This window comes from Phodopus roborovskii, unplaced genomic scaffold (assembly GCF_943737965.1).
Source record: "Phodopus roborovskii unplaced genomic scaffold, PHOROB, whole genome shotgun sequence".
NCBI classification, from domain to species: domain Eukaryota; kingdom Metazoa; phylum Chordata; class Mammalia; order Rodentia; family Cricetidae; genus Phodopus; species Phodopus roborovskii.
In genome coordinates, this window is record NW_026125665.1 from 109,508 (window position 1) to 132,490 (window position 22,983).

A 22,983-nucleotide genomic window follows, 5' to 3' on the forward strand; every position below is an offset into this window, starting at 1 on the left:
TTCACATCCTTAGAGCTTTTATTGAGTATGAAGGGACTGAAGAGATCTGTTGTTTTTTTTACATATGGATATATTTTACATTTATAGGGTCACACATGGGTTATATATGAAAAACCCATGTCTAAAGAACACTGTGATATGTGACATTCTGGCTATACTATTTACATTCAGAGGATGTCCTTCCAGAATAAGTTCTTTTTTGTAACCGCCAAGTATAACATCTAAAAGCCTCAGCACACTATTCAGTCACATAGCTTTTTCCAGTTTCTCTTTTTTTTTTTTTTTTTTTTTGGCTTTTTGAGACAGGGTTTCTCTGTATTGTCTTGGAGCCTGTCCTGGAACTGGCTCTGTAGACCAGGCTGGCCTGAAACTCACAGAGATCCACCTGCCTCTGCTTCCTGAGTGCTAGGACTAAAGTAGTGTGCCACCAATGCCCTGTTCAGTATACAGGTTCTTTACAAAATTGAAGGTGACTAAGGGCTTCACCACAGTGTTTATTTACTTCATAGGGTTTGCATCTAATATGATTGATTTCATATAATTGCAAGGACCCAGGAAACCTAAAGATTTCCCAACATTGTTTACACCCACAGCATTTGTCTTCTCCAGTATGAATTCTTTCATGTGACAGAATATAACTGTGAAGTATAAAAGCTTTAGTATGTTATTTACATTCATAGGGTTTCTCTCCAGCATGAGTCCTTTCATGTCTCTGAAGATGACTATGCCGTCTGAAGGCTTTCCCACACTGTTTACATTCATAGGGTTTTTCACCAGTATGAATTTTTTCATGTAACTGAAGATGATAGTGACGCCTAAAAGCTTTACCACATTGTTTACATTCATAAGGCTTTTCCCCAGTATGAATTTTTTCATGTAATGGCAAGGAACCAGGAAATCTAAAGGCTTTACCACACTGTTTACATTCATAGGGTTTCTCTCCAGTATGAATTTTTTCATGTAGCGGCAAGGCACCAGGAAATCTAAAGGATTTACCACACTGTTTACATTCATAAGGTTTCTCTCCAGTATGAATTCTTTCATGTAATCGAAGATACTTGGAATATCTAAAAGCTTTACCACAATGTGTACATTCATAGAGTCTTTCAGTGTGAATTATTTCATGTCTTTGAAGGGAAGTAGAAGAACTCAAGGTTTTACCACATATATTACATTCATAAAGCTTTCCCATAGTATGGGTTTCTCTGTGTGTATAAAAAGAGGCCTTTTCACATTCCTTGTACTGATAAGGTGTTTTTCCATTGTGAGTTTCTTGATGTATTCCTAATGAATGTGGAAAACAGAAAGCTTTTAAACATACCTCAGATTCACAAGGTCCATTCCCAGTGTGAGCTCCCATACACCTTTGAAAGCTGGTGAGAGAGTTCAAGTCATATTGCTGGGCTCCACATTCCTCATGCTCAAGTGGGTTATAATGAGGGTGAGATGTGTTATGTCTACTAGAGGATGAAGAACACATGGAACCCTTTCCACACACTTTGGGTTTACATGGTGCTAGTCCAGGAAAAACTGACATGCTGGTATGGAGATTTGCTACCCACATAATGGCTTCTTCATCCTGACCATCTTCTGTACTCTCATGGGGGGTCTCTAACACCGAACTTCTGAAAAAGGACAAGTATGTTAGCAAGAGCTGCTTTACTAACAGTTGCTTACTAGTTTTCTGTTATACACTGCTCCTGAAATAAGGTAAAGTATGTGCTTTCTAACACATCTGAACCTTGTGAAACTAAATGGATTTCTGGTTCCATAATGTGACTCCTACAGAGCTATACCAGAACAATAGCATTCACTGATGCAAGTTCTAGTTGTGAGAAAACACTCTGCAAACACTAATTGGCACTTTGACGTTCAGCACACATTTAGGTGCCCATAATTTAGGTGTACTTTTTCTAATGATGACACACTTAAAGCTGTTTTTGTTTTTTTAAATTTTCATGGGACATTAAAATTCCTTCAAGTACATTTGTTTCAACTTTTGATACAAATTACCTTAGATTTCTTCCAGGAATTCTATAACAGTCTCCAACATTCTCCTCTTCCCATTTGTTTCCTAAAAGGTAATCCCAGAAAATTTAGGATAAATTATTAGAAATCACTGGAAAAATTAGTTTCTAACTTCAGTGTCCACAGTAACAATGTTTGTTTTTTTTTCTTTCCCCACCACATTCCTCCCTTTCAATAGTCCAAATCCCAGATGCTCCCTAATTTACAGAGTGATGGTAAGATGATGTCCTCACCTATCGAAGCGAGGTTCCTGCAGGTTTCCAGCATCACATCTCTATACAGACTCTTCTGGGAAGGATCCAGCAAAGCCCATTCTTCCTGGGTGAAGTGCACAGCCACGTCCTCAAAGCTCACTGAGGCCTAAACATTGCACATTCTTGATTGACAATAGGTTCACTCCACACTGTGGGATCCACACATCTCTTCCATGACACAGAAGTTGTATGCAAACACTGAGGAATGTGGAAGGAAGCAGCCCTGTAGTAGCACTCCTCTCATTACTGGGCCCAGGGCTTAGGATGTGCTGCTGCTCTGCCCCAATTCTCTTCCTACAGTGCATTTCTACTTCCTGTCTCAGAGCCCTCCCACCTGATAGAACAGTGTTAACATTAGCATGCAAGCATCTGCTTGTTCTTAGAAATCCTTATAGCAATGTTTAAATTTTGATGGCATGAGGGAACTTAGTATTTTGATAAGAGTTCACATGAATATAAAGGACCAACCTCTCAACATAAATGATTTATGTAAATAATATGGCACTTCCTAAACTCCCATTAGCCTTTGGGAAGAAAGCAATGGTTATTGAGTCTAATGAGCCTCTCTAGTGGGCACTACTTCACAGGTGCTTCCACAACAGTTAGACAGGTAAAGGAGATTGGGTGGTGGCACATGCCCTTAATCTCCGCACTAAGAAGGCAGAGGTATGCATAGATTTCTGAGTTTGTGGCCAATCTACAGAGTGAGTTCCAGAGTGACACAGAGAAACCCTGTCTTGAAAAACAAAATGAATGAATGAATGAATGACTGAAGTAAAAATCTTGAGTGGAAAGACTGTAATAACTAGAGGTAGTGTGCTGTAAGATTGTGTCTCCTAGTAATATCAGAATCCTCACTCATAAAGTCTCACCAACATTACTCAAACATGAGGTAAACAAAGATACACCAATGGGCACACCAAAGTGGAGCTAAAGCCCATGAAGCTTCAACCTTACTCAAAGAACTATAGGTAACTGAGGAAAGCTGGGAATGGAACAGGTAGTCTTCCCTGGGGAAGAGAACACCAAGTGGTTGTCCAGTGCCAAATGGTCAGCCCTGAAAACACATGCACAAGTAACATTACATGGACGGAACAGGTTATATTTAGAAAAATATATGTCATATGCATGCAATAACAATAAAATAAAGGGCCATGAATTTGAAGGAGAAGAGGAAGGGATATACTGGAGAAGGTTTAGAGGGAGGAAAGGGAATAAATGTTGTAATTGTATTATAATCTCAAAAGTATCTTTAAAAAAAAACAATAAATAAAATACAAGTTTTTCCAAATAGAAGATTCCTAGATCAACGAAAACTCAAGGAAATAATAAGATACTACAGCAAACTTTTGGAATACAAGATTAATGCATGAAGTTCATCATTTTCCAGTATAACAGCTATGAACGATCAAATGATTAACAAATTCACACTGCACCACAGATCAAAGGACACAAAGAAAAACATGTAATTTTTGGTTTTGGTTTTGATTTTGAAGACAGGGTTTCTCTGTGTAACAGTCCTGGAACTCACTCTGTAGACCAGGCTGGCCTCAAACTCACTGAAACCTGTGTTTCTGCCTCCCAAGTGTTGGGATTAAACACTTGCCAATGCCACCACCACCCAGCATAATAAATTTAACAAAGATCTATGGATGAGGATAAATTGCTTTTTCAAAAAATAGTCAAGTCCTTAATACCAGCACTCAGAAGGCAGAGGCAGGAGGATATCTGTGAGTTAGAGGCTAGTTTGGTCTCCACAGGAAGTTTCAGGACAGGTGCCAAAGCTACAGAGAAACCCTGTCTCCGGGGGGTGGGAGGTGGGAGGGGTGGGACTCAAGTAAGTCAAAATATCATGAGATATGCAATGGTCCTGGTAAATAAAAACATCAAGATGTCACTTTCCAGGGGCCAGAGAGGTAGCTCAGGGGTTAAGAGTACTTATTGTTCTTCCAGAGGATCTGGCTTCAATTCCAGCACCCAAATGATGGCTAACAATCGTCTGTAATAGTCATAGGGCAACCTAAAGGCCTCTTCTAGCCTCTGGCGGAGCTGTATGTATGTGGCTCACAGACATACATGCAGGCAAAACGACCACACGCATAAAAGATTTTTTAAAATATCACTTTTCTCAGTTAAAACCATAAATTCAACATAATTGCAACATCTTGTGTAATAGCAGAACATCTTGTATAAAAGCTATTCTAAAAGTTTTATGTTAAGGGGGAAAACTCAATGTTCAACAAAATCTGAAGAAACAGTACAAAAAAAATAACACTGACTTTATCTTTCGAAAAAAATTTAATAATCATGTAGTGTACGAATATTTGGAAATAAATCTATGTGCAAAAGAGTACAAAAAAACCAAACACAGGATATAGTAAATTTTTTTAAAAGAGCAAATGAAATTCAATATTATGCTCTTCTCAGATATTATATTACAGGACAACCTGCGCATCCATAAGCAAACAATTTGAGTTTACAACTTCCACAAAATTAACTCAAAGTGGACTCTCCACCTAATTGTAAACATAATTTAGGGAATCCGCGGGACCTTGAGTTTAGCAAGCCATGTCCAGGTACCAAAACCACGCCTTGTGAGTGACGTCACCAACACGGAGGGAGGAGCCTCCCCTGCGGCGCCCAGCGTTGTGCGCAGACACAAACGAGGGTCGGGGCTGCACAGCGGTAGCTGTCCCTGCTGGAGCCCAGCTACTCACACGGGAGGAACCACCAAAGCTGCTACTCCTTCCCGTCTGAGGACAGCAACCCTCGCTCACCATGTCACGGCTTCCGAGCCGGAGCTCATAGTGCAGCACAAGCGTCCATGGGGCTTCCCTCAACCGCAGAGCTCAGTCCACAGCATGGCGGCCAGACAGAACCCGCCTCCCGCCTGCCAGGCACGCTTGTCATTGAACGGTGTGAGCTCCGAGGCTCTGATTGGCTCGGGCCGCTGGGCATCTCCTGAGTGACAGAAGGAGCTAAAGAGATGAACTAGCAGTCCCTGCCCTGGACTGCCTTTTGCTTCTGCACACACTTGGCCCTGCTGTCTTGGTGAGCTAGCGCAGCAAGCACCAGATGGTTCTTGTACAGTGTTCAATATAATTGCCTCCCGTGCCTCAGACCTACGAGGGCATTCAGCCCACACTAATTCCAGTTGGTATTGGAGGTAGCTGGAGAGGGAGCTCTTCAGAGAACCAAGTTCAGTTTCCAGAACCCACATGAGGTGTCTCCCAACTCTGCAACTACAGCTCCAAGTTCTCTTCTGGCCTGTATTCCATGTTGTCCTAGTTAGAGTTGCTATGACCAAAGCAACTGGGGGGAAAGGGTTTTTTTGGTTTCCATCTGCAGAATCACAATCCACTGAGGGAAATTAGGAGGGAACTCAAACAGGACAGGAAACCTGGAGGCAGGAGCTGATGCAGCGGACAAGGAGGGGTGCTGCTTACTAGCTTGCTTCCCGTTGCTTTCTCAGCCTGCTTTATTTTAGGACCCAGAAGCACCAGACCAGGGGTGGACCCACCTACAATAGGCTGGACTCTCCCCCATGAATCACTAATTAAGAAAATACAGCCAGGCAATAGTGGTACTCAGGAGGCAGAGTCAGGTGGATCTCTGAGTTCAAGGCCAGCCTGGTCTACAGTCAAGGCTACACAACTGAAACCCTGTCTCTAAAAGCAAAAACAAAGAAAGGAAGGAAGGAAAAGGAAAGGAAAGACCCCCACAGGCTTGCCTAAAGCCCAATCTCAAGTCACCTTTTCTCAATTGAGGATCCCTCCTCTCTGATGACTCTAGCTTGTGTCAAGTTGACATAAAACTAGTCACTACACATGCACATACACATATGGCGACACATACACCTACATATAATTAAAAATGATAAAAATAGGGGCTAGAGAGATGGCTCAGTGGTTAAGAGCATGGCTGCTCTTCCAGAGGATCTGGGTTTTATTCCCAGTACCCACATGGCAGCTCACAATTGTCTGTATCTTCAGTTCCTGGGGAATCTGACACCAATGCACATAAAATAGTTTAAAAATTTTTTAAAAATTAAAATATGGGCTGGAGAGATGGCTCAGTGGCTGAGTGCTTGCTGTTTGTCAGTTACTTTCCTATTGCCTTGACAAAACATCATGATCAAGCAAATTAAAAAAAGAATGCAACCCACCTTTGAAGGCTAGGCCATAAGCACCTGGAGCAGGAGCTGAGAACTCAAACCTTGATGCACAAGTAGGAGGCAGAGAGCACAGTGTGAATGGTACAAATCTTTTTTAAACCTCAAAGACCACCCTCATGACAGAGCTCCTCCAACAAGGCCATACCCAGTTTTCCCCAAATAGTTCCACCATTAGGGACCAAAAATTCAAACGTTCTATGGGAGCCATCCTCATTCAAACCACCACATTCCACTCCCTGGCATTCTATAATGCAAAATGCACTTAGTCCAACTTCAAGTCCCCATAGACTTTCACAGTATCAACACTATTTAAAGGTCCAAATCTCTTCTAAGACTCATGACAATCTCATAACTAACCCCTATAAAAAAGCAAATTACGTGCTTCCAACATACAATGGCACAGAATATTAACTATTATTCCAAAAGGGAGGAAAGGGGGCATAGTTAGGAAATGCTGAACCAAACCAAGAACAAAACCTAGCAGAGCAAGCCCCAAACCCTATACCTCCGTGTCCAGTGTCAGGGCTTAAGTGATTCCACCTTTCTTGCTCTGTGGCCCACAACACCCTTCTCTCTCTTGGGCTGGTTGCACTTCCTATCTTTCCTTAGAAGATGTCCCACGACTCAGGGACTCTACTAAAATGCAGGCTTCACTTTCACAACATCTCCCAAAGGCTTCTCAGTGCCTCCATTTGGTGACTCACCTGCTACACAACTGGCCTCAGTGGCTCTCCATAACTACTGAGGAAGATTCCATGACCGCTTTACCAATGTTTCCATCATGTCTCTAAAGCCAGAACTACAAAGACAATGGACAACATGGCCAAGTTCTGAGCCATGAATCATGTTTGCAGCAGCTTTCCTTTGTTGTTGCATTTTAGGAGTAGAAAATGCCTAAGACTCTTCCTTTATCCATGTTAGGAAGCTTAGCTAGGCAGGGTCTTGTCCTGAAGGAACTTGGGGAGTGTGAAGGAAATAGGCCCCAACATACTCATATAATTGAATATTTGGTTCAAAGTTGATGAACTCTTTGTTGTGGCCTTTTTGGAGGAGGTGTGTCACTAGGGGTGGACTTTGGGCTTTCAAAAGTTCACACCAGGCCCCTCTCCCATCTCCCTCTCAATCTCAGACAAGATAAATGTTCTCAGATACTGCTCCAGCACCAAAGCTGAATGTTGCCATGCTTGTCACAATGATCAATGGACTCTAACTCTCTGAACTACAGGAAGCCATTAACTAATAATGAGGTGTTTATCCCAAAACAAATCAGGCCTTGACTTGATTTCCCCTGCCCCAACTCCCTCTTGTTTTTCTTATATAGCCCTGGCTGTCTGGAACTCACTCGTAGACCAGACTGGCCTTAGAACAGAAACCCACCTGCCTCTGCCTCCTGAATGCTGGGATTAAAGGTGTACATCACTGCTGCCCAGCTTCTCTCTTTTTAAGGATTTATTTTTATTTTATGTATATGAGTGTCGCCTGTATCTTTCTCTGTGTACCACATGTGTACACAGACATCTTAGATGTGTCTCGTGAAGCCAGAAGAGGGCATCGGATTCCCTGGAACTGGAATAACAGAAGGTTGTGAGCTGAATTTGGTAATGTGTAAATCTCCTATGTGGTGTTAGTTTTGGCACCATGGAAGCTGCAGGATTGCTGCAGGATTGAGAGAGGCTGAGAATTGGGGGGGGGGGGGGGGGGGCCACACAACACAAACCCAAGTCTTCTGTAAGAGCAGTCAATGGTCTTAACCACAGGACCATCTCCCCAGCCTGGTCTCCTTTTCTTTCAGCACTTAAAAATTAAATTTCCTGCCAGGTAGTACGCACCTTTAATCCCAGCACTAGGGAGGCAAAGGCAGCCTGTTCTACAGAGTGAGTAGTGAGAGTGAGTTTCAGGGCAGCCCCAGCTACCCAGAGAAACCCTATCTTGAAAGAAAAATTAAATTATTAAAATTTTTGGTGCTCTTCTCTTAAAACTGTGTATTTTTAATTTTTTTTCCCTACTTGCTTTTTCTGTATAAGAGTGATCACTAATAACCACACAACAGAGTCAATATTACCTTTTTGCACCAGGCATGGTGTCACATTCCAGAACTTGGGAAGCAGAAGCAGGTGGATCTCTGAGTTCCACACCAGCAAGGGCTATACAGGAAAAAACAAACAAACAAACAAACAAACAAACACACATACACACAACAAAAAACCTTTTTCATATAGTTCTGCAGAGGATCTAATAACCACATAACAAAGTATTAGAATATCTTGAAACCTCCTCTACCAACAAGATTCATTTAGTTTTAAATGTAGTCTCAGGAAAAGTCTTAGGACAAGAGCAGAACACTCTGTGCTAAAATATCACTAAGAATGGATTCTAGCCCAGTTGCCAATATTGTTCCTTCCTGAAACCACTAGAGTTGTGCCTCTACAATCTGTGGAGCTCTCAGCACTGCTGCTTTGCAAGCTGCTTCTGTTGAGCCCTGTTTACAATGTACCACTTTCCTACTCCAAAGTCCAAAAGTCTTCCATATTCCTCCAAAACTCAACAAGGTCACAGTAGTCCTGATACCAAACTTCACTTATTTTTACATTACTGAGACAAAACACTATGACCAAGGCAGCCTATGATAAAAAGAGTTTATAATTATAATTGGGCTTAGAACTACAGAGGGTTACAATCTATGACAGTGGAGCAAGGGCATGGTGATTTGGGTGGAGGAGTAGGGGTACAACAGTGGATGAGACTTAACATCTTCACCTTCAAAAAAGAAGAAGACAGGGAACACTGGGAATGACTCTTTTGAAATCTCAAAGCCTGCCAGGTGATGGTGGTGCACACCTTTAATCCCAGCATGCGGGAGGCAGAGGCAGGTCTTGAACTCTGTGATTTCAAGACCAGCCAGGTCTACAAGAGCTAGTTCCAGGACATCCTCCAAAACCACAGAGAAATCCTGTCTCAAAAAACTAAAAAAAAAAAAAAAAAAAAAAAGCCTCTAAGTAGCTAGGCTCGCCTAGAACTTAAACCCTCTGGCCTCAACCATATGCTAAAATGTACCACCAAGCCCATCTAGAAACCCCTTTTTTCCTCTCTTTCTTGAACTTGATTCACCGACCAGAGGTTCACCTGCCTCTGCCTTCAGAGGGCTGGGATTTAAAGTGTGAGCCATGACATCTAGGCCAAGACTTTGGATTTTTTTTAACTTTCTGTTTACATTTTGCCTGCATGTATGTCTGTATGTAGGTGTTGGCTACTCTGGAACTAGAGTTTCATACAATTGTGAGCTGCCATGTAGCAGGCCACATTTACCCAGGCCCTCTGGAACAGTGGTTACTGCTCTTAACGGCTGAGCCATCTTTCCAGGCCAAGACATTGAATTTTTTTTGTTTGCTTTTGTTTTTCAAGACAGGGTTGTACCTTTGGAGGCTGTCCTGAAACTCTATCAATCTATAGACCAGACTGCCCTCAAACTCACTGAGATCCACCTTCCTCTGTCTCCCAAGTGCTGGGATTAAAGGTAAGACTGGATTTTTAAAGAGAATTTAGACTTAATTTTTAATTTATTTATCTATGTGTATTTTTGCCTATATGTATGTATATGTACCACATGTATACCGAGAGCATGTCAAGTCAGAAAAGGGAGCTGTATCCCCTGAAACTGGGATTACAGATGATAGTGAGCTCCCATAGGTGCTTGTTGGGAAATGTAAGTACTTGTTCCTTACAGCTCTCTTCCTCCCCACCCCACTGTAGAACTTCCGTACTCTCAAGGTTAAGCAAACAAGGTTGTTTTCAGAACTTCCCAGTATGCAGTGCCTGTGCCTTGACCCTGGGTATGGGTGGCACATGACTTCCTCCTATGATTAGCCCATTCCCTGACTTGGATATATAAGCCGATTACTCTCTGTAATAAAGAGCTTCTTCACTTCTCATGGTGGTCTGTTGAGTGCTTCAATCCTGACATCTTCTGCCAGCTGGGTACTCTGGTCACATGGGTGTGGCAGGTGCTGGCAAATGAACCCAGATTTGTTTTCAAGACCAGTTTCTCTGTGTACCCATGTCTGTCCTGGAACTTGCTCTTTAGAGACAAGACTGGCTTCATAAAAACATGCCTGCCTCTACCTTCCAGTACTGGGATTAAAGGTGTGTGCTACCATCACCTGGCGGCGTGAACCCAGGTTCTTCAAAAGAGCAGCAAGTTCTTATTGTTAAGTCCAAAGCAGGCCCCCAAATGGCAGTACTGATGACACACACAGAACTGACAAGCTAAACAGAAGGGTTGTTACTGGGTAAGCATAAATCTAAATTCAAAATAAATCATGCCAAATAGAGAATAACTTAAAGCATTCCCACTAAAATCAGGGTCAGGGGAAAGACAAGTGTCCATTTCTCCACTCCTACTAAACAGAATGTTTGACATTTTAATAGAGCACCAAGAGGAGGAAATGAAAGGGGTACAAAGAGGAAAAGAAATAAATATCCCTATGGTTCTTACCTAACCCTACACTCCAAAACAAAACTCTGAGCTCATAAACATGTTGAGCAAGGGGGCAAAGTACAAATTCAATGCACGAAAATCAGCAGCCTTCTGAAAAAAAAAATCCATTTATAACATGAACAACAAACCTAACAAAAGAAAACAAAATTCTTCTATAATGAAATCGTCAAGACACACACAAACAAAAAAAAAGAAAGAAAGGAAGAAAGAAAAAAGAAAGAAAGAAAGAAAGAACGAAAGGAAGAAAGAAAGAAAGATAGAAGACAGTAGATTTGGAAAGACCTCCCATGATCATGTATTACAAGAAATAGTACTGTCGCTCTTTTGCTTTCTCTCTCCTGCTGTTGGCCACCAGATGCCACCCTTCCCCTCTCTCCTGTTCCAGGTACCTCTATATCTCTTCCCTTCTCCCTCACTCCCCTTCCTAAATAAACTCCTAATTTAAGCTCTAAAAAAAGAAATAGTACTGTCAAAATGGCCACCCTACCATAAGCAACTATGAACTCAATGCAATACCAGTCAAACTACACCTTATACTTTGTGTGGTGGGATATATGGACTCACATTGCATTGAGATCATGGTATTCCTTCCTATTGCTTTACTATTTGGGGACCTACATGCTTAACCCATATAGACCATCACCTATATTTATGCTGACCTAATTCAGATACCCTTTTAAAGGAAAGAGGTGACTGTCCACATTTAATCTGTAAGATGCCGAATCTCATGGGGCATGGGCTCGTTTTACCATGAAGCTAAGTTTAACATAAGCAAAAATAACCATGTAGGTATGTCACGATCTTGGCTACTAGCCTGTTGTGTGGGGGTTGGGGGGAGGTGTTGTTGTATGACCAAGCTTTATCTAAATATTACATGGTAGTTAAAAGCACCATTTGAGTATGGGAGCACACACCTTCAATCCAAGCACCTAGGACACAAAGGCAGGTGGATCTCTATAAATTGGATGCCATCCTAGCTTACAAAACAAGTTCTAGAACACCAATGACAACTCATGCTGGAGAGGTTGTGGAGAAAGGGGAACACTCCTCCACTGCTGGTGGGAGTGCAAACTCATACAGCCATTTTGGAGATCAGTATGGCGATTCCTCAGGAAAATGGGAATTAGTTTACCACAGGACCCGGCAATCCCCCTCTTAGGCATATACCCAAATGATCCACATCCATGCAACAAAGACATCTGCTCAACTATGTTCATAACAGCACTATTTGTAATAGCAAGAACCTCAAGATGCCCCTCAACTGAAGAATGGATAAAGAAGATGTGGCACATCTACACAATGGAATACTACTCAGCAGAAAAAAATAATGGAATCTTGAAATCAGCAGGCAAGTGGATGGCACTTGAAGAAACCATCCTGAACGAGGTAACCCAGTCACAAAAAGAGGAACATGGTATGTACTCACTCATATATGGATTTTATACCTGGAGCAAAGGATCACCAGCCTATAATTCACACCACCAGAGGAACTAGGATACAAGGTGTATTCATATAAAGTCCCTCACAGAAGGGGGAAGGGACAAGTCCCCCAGAGCACAGGGAAAGTTGGGGGGGGCAGTAAATGGAGAGAGAAGTAGGAGAAAACGAGGAGGAGGAGAGGAAAGCATGTGCGACTAGGGAGATTGAGTCAGGGGAGGATTAGAAGACAGAAGAGAGAAAGAAAGAACATAAAAGAGGGAGCCATTATTGGTTTGAAGAGAAAACTGAACCTAAAGAAAGGTCTAGAGACCTACAAGACTGACTCCAACTAACAATTTGAGCAACCATGGAAAGGCTACCATAAATGCCCTTCCCGGATAGTGAGATCAACAACTAACTCATCCATGGAGCCCTCAACTAATACCTGTTGGAAACAGAAGCAAACACCCATACCTAAACACTGAGTCAAACTAGAATCCAGATGCAGACAGAGAAGACAAGACCAGGTTGCAGAAACACATAGAGACAGCTGTCCTGAACAAGGAGGAGCTAATGGGCATCCAGACTGATAGCTGGGAATCCAGCATGGGACGGACTCAGGCAAATCTGAATATGGGTCTCAGCCAGAAGGACTGAACAGTCTAAGGGACCTCCGACAGTGGAACCAGGATGTATCCCTGGTGCACAAAAGGACCTTGTGGACACATCCCCCATGGAGGGATACTACCTTAACCTAGAGACAGGAGAGAAGTCCTAGTCCCTACTTCAAATGACCTGACAGACCTACATGACCCCACCCGGATGGCATTGCCCTACATGTGGAATTGGGGTTGGGGGATGGGAGGGGAGGGTGGTCAGGGTGCATATGAGGGGGTAGGGAGGGTAAAAGGGAGGGAGGGAGGGAGCGGGGATTGGGACCGACATGTATAATAATAAATTAAATTAAAAAAAAAAAAAAAAAAAAAAAAAAAAAACAAGTTCCAGGACAGCCAGAGCTACACAGTAGAGATCCTGTCTTTAAAAATATAAGGAATACTTAAGGTGTTTACTCAATTATTATATACATCGGGAATTTTCTTCAAGGTAAGTCCTTTCATGTCAAAAAAAAAAAAAAAAAAAAAAACACAAACAAAAACCTGCAAAGGCTTTTATATTCATTCTTTGATGGTCACTGAATCTATATTCATCAAAATTTCACCCATGAGTTTTCCCGTACATTTTAAGATAATTAGAAAGTTTGAATTTTTCATAATGTTCATATTTCCCTCCAGCAGGAGTTTTTTGTTTTCAAAAAGAACTGCCCCTCTGCCACTTCACCAGATATTTCAAGACCCTTCAGACATAGGAAATAGATGTAGATAAATGTGTCACCTTCATCCAACTCTCACATTTATTCTAGTACAGTCTGGACTATGAGTAACAATACCATACTCTAAGCATACATATTTATTAAATATAGATATAATTTATATTTATGTATTTATTAAGTATATAACAAGAACATTAAAGCAATAAGGGCTGATAAAATGGCACAAAGTCTGTCCCCAATACTGGTGGCCCAAGTTTGGCCCCCAGAACCTACATGACCTCTGTACACTAACATACACACAAACATACCTACACAAAATTAAAATTTAACAAAAAAAGTAAAAGAAGCCAGGCACAGGCAGATGGATGTTTGTGAGTTTCAGCCTGAACTGATGTACATAGTGAGTTCTATGCCAGCCAGGGCCACATAAAGAGGTGAAATGATGTCTCAAATAAACCAACAAGAATAAACAGCAAGTAGCAGGTAGAATTTGTAGGTGGACTGCAAAGCATTCTGAGACAATGACAACATCCAGAAGACTGGAGCAGTACAGTCAAGAAGCAAATTGGGGGACGAGGGTGGACAGGGGATGGAGAAATGTTTCAGAGCTTAAGGCAAATCACTGCTTTGGGTTAGATTCCCAGCACACACAAGGCAACTCACAACCATCCATAATTCCACTTCCAGCAAATCCACTACCCTCTTCTGGCCTCCCTGGGCACCAAGCACACATGTGATGCATAGTCCTCTACAATAAGCAAAACACTCAAATGTATAAAATAAAAATGATTAGAAAAAAAAAAAAGCAAACAAGTGAGGCTTAGAAAATCCAGCAGAAACACACTAGGGAAGCATTGTTGAGGCCATCAGCATCTGGCTTTTTATTTCCACTGCAATCTTGAAATGGTACTATTTGTTTTGGAAACAGGGTTTCTCTGTGTAGACCAGGCTAGCCTCAAACTCAGAGATATACCTGCCTCTGCCTCCTGAGTGCTGGGATTAAAGGTGTGTGCCACCACCACCCAGCACAACCATGCTTTTTAATATCAGTAACTACTGCTGAACAACCTTCTCCCTGTCACAGGCCAGCACATTCTAGGACTGGAAGTAATAGAGAAAACTTGAGATAAACATGTTTGAATATGGAAAATGGGAGAGTATGTCCCTCCCAAAATCTGCAAACCTAAGCAACATGACAGCTTGTCAACAGAATGCATATTACAACAGTGTGAACTTTTTCTGAGGTCTGTCTGTTCACCTCAGACAAGGGTAGCAAACACAGACACAAGGAAAAGATTTGACACAAGTGCAGCTTGATGAACCAATTATTTTAATTAGGGTTACTTACATAAACATGGGTCTTTAAAGGGTTAGTGGCAGGAACATGGGAAACTTCTGAGTAGGCATTCCACTGAAGAAAGAGTTTTTCCCTTTACCAACAACAATTATCTGCTTTCATATCCAAAGGAGGTGGGAGGTCTTGTGAGACTGTCCTGTCTAAGTACCATTAACTGCCTAAAAATATGCAGGGATGGGCTGGTCCGTGGTGGTGCTTGCTTTTAATCCCAGCACTTGGGAGGCAGAAGCAGGAAGATCTGTGTGAGTTCAATGCCAGCCTGGTCTATAGAGTGAGTTCCAGGACAGCTAGGGCTACACAGAGAAACCTGTCTCGAAAAACAACAAAAAATATTCAGAGGTATGCTGGGCATAGTGGCACCTTTAATCTCAGCACTTGGGAGGCAGATCTCTGTGAGTTCAAAACTGGCTTGCTCTATATAGTAAATTACAGGACAACCAGGACTACTCAAAGAAACCCTGTCTTGAAATATCAAAACAAAAACATATACTCAGGGAGAAGCTAAGGTCTCTTGATCCCTGCCTGCAATGAATATTAACTGCCTGTAAATCATCAGGGAAGGTGCCAGGGCTCCATGCCCATCCCTCTGCATAAATACAAAAGGCCTCAATCTTGTGCAGGCCCCCTACAGGTCTTCATAGGTACTGGAATTTCAACACTGGCAATGGCATGCTCAAAGGACAGCATTCCAAAACATGTCACCCCTTCCTCTGGTGCTCCCTTTTCTAGAAATTTGCCAAGCCTAGGAGGAAGTAATAAGTCTCATCAGTAACTACTGCCAAAGCAAAAAGGAATTTTTCTTTTTAAAAAATGAGTGGAACAGTACTCCACAGGCATAAACATAGAACTTGAAACAGTCATTTCACAGAAATATACCCATTTAGCAAAATGCCAATAGCATTACCCTATGACTGTCAAGCCATAGGCTGTGGATAGGTTCCAAGAGATGTGAATTGACCCCTGCAGCACAAACCTACCCAACCAGAAAGCAGTCGGTCACTCTCATTAAGTCCTAGAGACTATATTACATTTATTTCTCTATTGTTCAGGGAAGATGCATGCCATAGCATGAATGAAGAAATCAGAAGACAACTTGAAGGGTTTATTTTTCTTTCCATCACATGGGTTCTGAGAGCTAACTCAAGTTGACAGCCTTGGCAACAAGCACCTTCGCCAGCTGGACCATCTCACCAGCCCTAGCAGGCACATCTTGCTTGACAATTTAGTAACACACAGGTCCAGAGCTGAGCAGTGCTGCACAGTAGCCTGCACCTACAGGTCCTATGAATGTTGGCCAGCAAAGAGGAAGCTTCCAGCTGTTGCAGTTCATTTTTTTCCACATTCAGCAACCAAAGCATGTGGTGTCTTCAGGAACACTCTTTAACACTAGTGCTAGAGACAACTAATAGCACTGGCAATAGCCAACACCATCTGGGGACTTCCGGGGTATCTATGGCCAACACCTCCTGGAAAAGTAGCCCACCCCTGACACTGCATCTTCACTAAAGAGCCTATGTTTGCCCGCATGCACAGGGTGCCTTCATTCAAGGTTCTCAACTATTCTTTTAATGTTTAATGTTAGCCACTCGCTATAAAGGTTTCCCCTCATTCACCTTGTTTTGGCTCACCTGTGTCTCACCCAACTATAATGTCCCAAGAATTTCCCATGTGCCTGCTCTGTGCACATGTGTACCTCCCTTCTGGTAGTCACTCTTCCATCTCACACGGATGCTTTTCTAACTCTGTGGAACACACAGAGGTTGTCGTTATGTCAGTGGTGAAGTGACACCTTTTTACACAGGGATCTCAGGATCACTGAAGCCACAATCCCTAACAAGTGCCAGCTGAACTCAGGAACTAGAAGGCAATAAATTAAGAAGACCCAACAGTATGAGGATCTATCATTTGTACCAAGTGTTTCCTCAATGCTAACCTGAGGACATAGCAAAGCTGAGAGTGCATACATGAAGCCTGGATTTGTCTCGAAGCAAAGGAAAAGAGATGGGGTGACTCAAACATGCAACCCCAGTATTTGGTAAGAGGAGGCATCAGGAGGTAAGAGGATCAGGAATTCCAAGATCATCCTCGACTATATAGTGAATTTGAGACCAGCATGGGCTACCTAAGAACTTGCCTCAAGAAAACAAAAAGTAAATCAAAACCAATATTGGATACAGTGGTGTAGATGGGAGGTCGAACCCTACCCTGTACCAACTAGTCATTCTTATTGAGCCATCTGCACCCTCACCTTGAGTGCAGCCTTGGTGGAGAAGGAGCTGGCTCTTGTTCTCTAATTGGTATAGGGGGCCACAGGGAAACCCAGACATGCTCACCTGCTGTATCCCCATGGACTCCCTGGGTCTTACAGCCTCTGGGCTCAAGCTGTAGCACATTGCTGCCTCTTCGGTGGACGTACATCCCTGGCTGCTGAGAGGGCCCTAGACTGAACAAACAAGTGACACACAAGCATCCTTTCCCCACCTCATCCTGGGGAAATGACTCCAGGGAAAGTGTAGACTTCTCAGCTGCACTACTTTATCAGATCTTCCTTCATTGATGTTTCTTTTCCCTCAAGTTCTACAGCCTCCCAAAGACAGAATATTTACTGACTATCACAACTTCCTCTACTGGGCTACTATTTAGACCTCTACTCACATGCTGTACTACCAATTTCCTATTCTTCTGTATTAAAGGTTAGGCCTAAGGGGAACATTATCACTCCTTCACTCCCTTTGAATGAAGCATCCTTACTGTTCAAGGCTTTACAGAGGCTTCAACTTTTAGGATCCCAGAGGGACTACTTAGAAGATATGACTTTAATTTGTTCCCCTTATGCCATCTCCAGTTGTAAGAAACTGGAAGCCAGCAACTGCAGCTCATTCATTCCCATCCTCCCTCCCATAATCCTTCCCTAGTCCTCCTGCCAATTTGGAAGCCAATACAGTGGACAGGATCTGCATGTTTTTTCCTCAAAGTAACTCCTCCACTAGAGGGACAAGTTAATGCTAGTAGGCAGCTAAGCCTTATTTGCATGTCTTAATAGCCAAAGCACGGGCTGTGCACCTGACTGCCTACTTAATCTTGTTCCACCTATACAAGGGGAGTGGGTTCATTTGTCACAGAAGTGGGCCACTTGATACTATGTAAGAGTTGCATGGCACAGACAATACAACTGGAACTGCACAACAAGGCACACTCTTCCATGGCATACTGGAAGTACTGCCGTTTCAGAATTAACACCGCAGATGGTCCACCCACAGAAAGCTTCCTTTCAGTGGCATATCTCATCACCCACAGCAGAGACAAGGCAAGTGCTCTCCTCAAACTCGTCTTTGGTTCTGTTGTTTCCCACATTTGGACACCAAGTGTTATGTGAACATTTCCTGACCACATGTTGAACAAGTGTCTATTCACCCCAGATAGGGCGCTGAGGATAGAAGGAAAGAAATGATTCCACCCAAGTGCAGCCTGGGGAGACACTGAATGTAATTAGACTTACTGAGCACTGGCAACTTACAGGGAGCCTACACTACTGATTAAAAACATATATCCATTTCCTGGCATCCAAAAACTTACCACATTCTTTACATGTATAATAAGGCTTTGTCCCATCATCAATCATTATACATCTTTGAAAGGGACTGTGAACTTGAAGGTGTCACAACTTTGTTTCCACTCACAGAACTGTTTGCAGTAGTCCATTCACAGAATCTATGGAAGCAATAGCATCTAAACATCATGGGTTTTTCCTCCAGTAAAATGTCTTTCATGTTACCAAAAGAGCCTGCATCATCCCCTGAAGGCTCCAGCACACTGCTGACACAACATTTTGCACTGTAAATTCTTTCATTTGCTTGAAGCAAATAGGAATAAAAGACTGACTACATTGTTTACATTCATAAGACATTTCCCCAGCATGAATTAACTGGTTTCTGTGAAAGAAGAGTGACCAGCAAAGAACTTAGCACACATTGCTTACACTTGTAGAAACTGCCCAGCATGAATTCCTTCAAGAATTTGAAGTCTAAACCATATCATTCATATGGACAAGACCTATCACATGACATCGTCAGTTCTTACATGTGAACAAGGATAAACATTGTTCACATTGATAGTGTTTTTCACCAATATGAGTTGCCTGATGTATTTGGAGGAAACATGGATAAAGGAATTAGATACTGCTGACATTCAAAGGGGTTTTCCACAGCATGAATAGATTTATGTCTCTGAAAGGAACTGTGACGGCTGAAGGCTTTCCCACATTGTTTGCATTCATAAGGTTTTTCTCCTGTGTGTGTTCTTTCATGTAATCGGAGGTAACTGTAACGTATAAAGGCTTTATCACATTGTTTACATTCATAGGGTTTCTCTCCACTATGAATTCTTCCATGCAATCGAAGGGAAGAATGATGTCTAAAGGCTTTACCACATTCTTTACATTTATAAGGTTTCTCTCCAGTATGAGTTATTTCATGTAATCGAAGGGAAGTATGACGAGTAAAGGCTTTACCACACTGTTGACATTCATAGGGCTTTTCTCCTGTATGAGTTCTTTCATGTAGTCGAAGGGAAGAGTGATGTCTAAAGGCTGTACCACATTGTTTACATTCATAGGGCTTTTCACCAGTATGAGTTCTTTCATGCATTTGAAGTAAAGAGGGATAAAGGAATGACTTACCACACTGCTTACATTTATATGGTCTTTCACTAGTGTGAGTTCTTTCATGCATTTGAAGTAAAGAAGGGTAAATGAAGAGCCTACTACATTGTTTACATTCATAGAATGTTTCTCCACCATGAATAATTTTATGTCTATGATAGGAAGTTTGACATCTGAAGGCTTTCCCACACTGTTTACATTCATAGGGTTTCTCTCCGGTGTGAGTCCTTTCATGTAATCGAAGGTAACTGTGACATGTAAAGGCTTTCCCACACTGCTGACACTCATAGGGTTTTTCACCAGTATGAATTCTTTCATGTAACTGAAGGGCACTGTGACATCTAAAGGCTTTCCCACACTGGTTACATTTATAAGGTCTTTCTCCTGTGTGAATTCTCTCATGTCTTTGAAGTGAAGTAGAAGAACTCAGAGCTTTCCCACACTGGTTACATTTATAGGGTCTTTCTCCTGTGTGAATTCTCTCATGCCTTTGAAGGGAACTGGAAGAACTCAGAACTTTCCCACACTGGTTACATTCGTAACATTTTCTTACAGTGTGAGTTCCTCCATGTGTATAAAGTGAACTATGATAAACAGAAGCCTTTCCACATTCCTTGTAGTCATAGAAGTTTTCTCCACTGTGAGTTTGGTGATATATTCCAAGTGTACTTGAAAAACCAAAGGATTTTAAACATACCTCACATTGACAAGGTTCATTCACAGTGTGAGCACCCATGTATCCTTGAATACTTGTGAGAGAACTGGAATCATATGGTGTGTTTCCATATTCCTCATGCTCATATGGAGTGTATTCAGAGTGAGATCTGATGTACCTATTAAAGGATGAAGGACACATGAACCTTTTCACAGACATGATATTCACAGAGCTGAACTTCAATGGGAAGCTTTCTGCTCATACTGAGGTTCAGAACAAGGGTTCAGGCTTTTGTCACCCTGACTATCCTCTTTACTTTCTAACATACAACTTCTGTGAAAAATGGCAAGCAGCTAGGCTTGGTGGTGCATGTCTTTAATCCCTCAAGAGGCACATGGGCCTCTGTGAGCTAGAGGCTAATCCGATCTACATAATGAGTTCCAAGCCAGCCAGAATTACATGGTGAGACCCTGTCTCAAAAACAGAAGATGCTGGGCAGTGGTAGTGTACTCAGGAGGCAGAGGCAGGTAGATCTCTGTGAGTTTGAGGCCAGCCTGGTCTACAGAGCCAGTTCTAGGATTGCACAGAGAGATCCTGTCTCAAAAAAAAAACAAAACAAAGACAACTGCTTATTATTAATATCTAGGTCAGACACTGCTTTCACTGTATTCTCTCTGCACCCTATCTGAATGGTGTGAAACTAAACAGACTGATGGTTCTAAAATATGCCTCCCACAGAGCTATAATTAAACAGTGACATTCATTGACACTGGGTCTAAGAAAATTATGTTGCGAACTGAGTAACATTCTTACACTGAGGTACATATTTTTCTAATGATAAATTAAAGGTTATTTCTTTTGATCATTGTTAAATTTATATGGCACATTAAAGTTTCTACAAGAGACATTTGCTTCCAGTTATACATGCAAATTACCTTTGATATCTTCCAAAATTTTTGCATTCATCTTCAATATTCTGTTCTTCCCATATATATCCTAAAATACAGTACCAAAATTTATGATAAATTATTAAAAATTAATGAAAACAAAGCTGGATATGGTGGCAAATACTTTACCCTTAACACTCAGAAGGCAGAGGCAGGTAGTCTTTGTGAGGTCAAGGCCAATCTCTAAATAGTGAGACTCTATTTTGGAAAAAAGATCAGAAACTTCTGAAAACCCAGAGCTGGAGATGAAGCTCCCTGGTAAAGAGTACTTACTGTTCTTGCAGGGACACAACTTTGGTTACCATTACCCACACTGGGCAGCTCATACAACCACCATAGGAATCTAAAGCTTCTGCTCCTGTACTCATACACACACAAATACCCCCAGCCCCCTTATACACATAATTTAAAATTAAAGAAAAAGAAGAGAAGACAGGCTGGAGATATGGCTCAGGTGTTAAGAGTGCTTACTGCTGCCAGGCAGTGGTAGTACACAAACGCCTTTAATCTCAGCACTCAGAGACAGAGACAGGCGAATCTCTCTAAATTCAAGGCCAGCCTGGTCTATAGAAGAAGTTCCAGGACAGCCAGGGCTGTTACACAGAGAAACCCTGTCTCAAAACAAACAAGCAAACAAAAAAGAGTGCTTGCTGCTCTTGGAGAGGAATGAGGTTTGGTTCCCAGCACCCATACGGCAGATAAAAATCACCTATAACTCCAGTTCCAGATAATCTAATGCCCTATTCTGGCCTCTATGGGCTCCTACACACATATGGTACACATATACTCACAAAGGTGCATACACACATAAAAGTGATAAAATTACTGAGGAAAAAAAAAATCACTGGAAAGTAATTTCTAGTCTCAATGCAATCATGTCTCCTTTTTCTTAAAACATAGCTCTATGATAGAGGATTTTTTTGTGTGTGTATGTGTGTATATGGTTTGTGGGTGTGTATGTCACAGAGCACACATACAGATGAGAGGGTAACTTTGGGGGCTGTTTGACCTTCCCCCCACATTGTTCCACCAGGCTTGCAGAGTGAGAACCTTTAACTTCCTGAGCCATCTCACCTGCACCCAAACCACAGAAGACCATTTCTAACAGGAAAACACTTGCTCTCTAACCAAGGGAAAGAAATACAAGTCTCACCTATCGCAGCGAAGTTCCTGAAGGTTTCCTGCATCACATCTCTGTACAGACTCTTTTGGGAAGGATCCAGCAAAGCCCACTCTTCCTGAGTGAAGTGCACAGCCACGTCCTCAAAGCTCACTAGATCCTAAAACATCCCACACACATATATAAAAGAACTGATGGGGGTTGGGGGATGGGGGGTGAGGGGGAAGATGGCTCAGTATTAGATGGCTCTTCCAGAGGACCACAGTTCAAGTCTCAAGACCCACATGGCAGCTCACAAGTGTCTTTAACTCCAGGATCTGATATCCTCAAAAAGACAAACATGCAGGCAAAACACCAATATACATAAAATAAAAATCAATTAATTTAAAAAAGAACTGACAGGACTGCAAATGTATGCTCAACTGATAAAATGTTCATGTATTTCTGCAGTCTCCACATATACATGTACTCCATGACTGAGGAGGCCTAATGCAAACACTGAACAACTGTGAGTAGGAACATCAAGGTTAACAACAGTCCTCTC

At 42.1% G+C, this 22,983-nt stretch overlaps 2 protein-coding genes across 2 annotated transcripts in view; both read right to left on the reverse strand.

Annotated features, from left to right (window-relative positions):
- LOC127217162 (zinc finger protein 709) lies at positions 1-17,517 on the reverse strand. The gene is made up of 4 exons (XM_051178031.1): positions 17,391-17,517; positions 2,262-2,388; positions 2,014-2,074; positions 1-1,625 (listed from the first exon to the last, which is right to left on the reverse strand). Exons 1-4 carry the CDS (start codon positions 17,448-17,450, stop codon positions 665-667), a joined length of 1,209 nt encoding a protein of 402 aa, XP_051033988.1. The 5' UTR covers positions 17,451-17,517; the 3' UTR covers positions 1-664.
- The window catches only part of LOC127217163 (zinc finger protein 709), a 14,738-nt gene continuing 6,768 nt past the window's right edge, over positions 15,014-22,983 (reverse strand). Inside the window, exons 2-4 of the mRNA XM_051178033.1 lie at positions 22,473-22,599; positions 21,308-21,368; positions 15,014-20,550 (exon numbers count right to left, since the gene is read on the reverse strand). Coding sequence (XP_051033990.1) covers positions 19,179-20,550; positions 21,308-21,368; positions 22,473-22,599 — 1,560 coding nt within the window. The 3' untranslated portion in view covers positions 15,014-19,178. The remainder of the gene's footprint in view (positions 20,551-21,307; positions 21,369-22,472; positions 22,600-22,983) is intronic.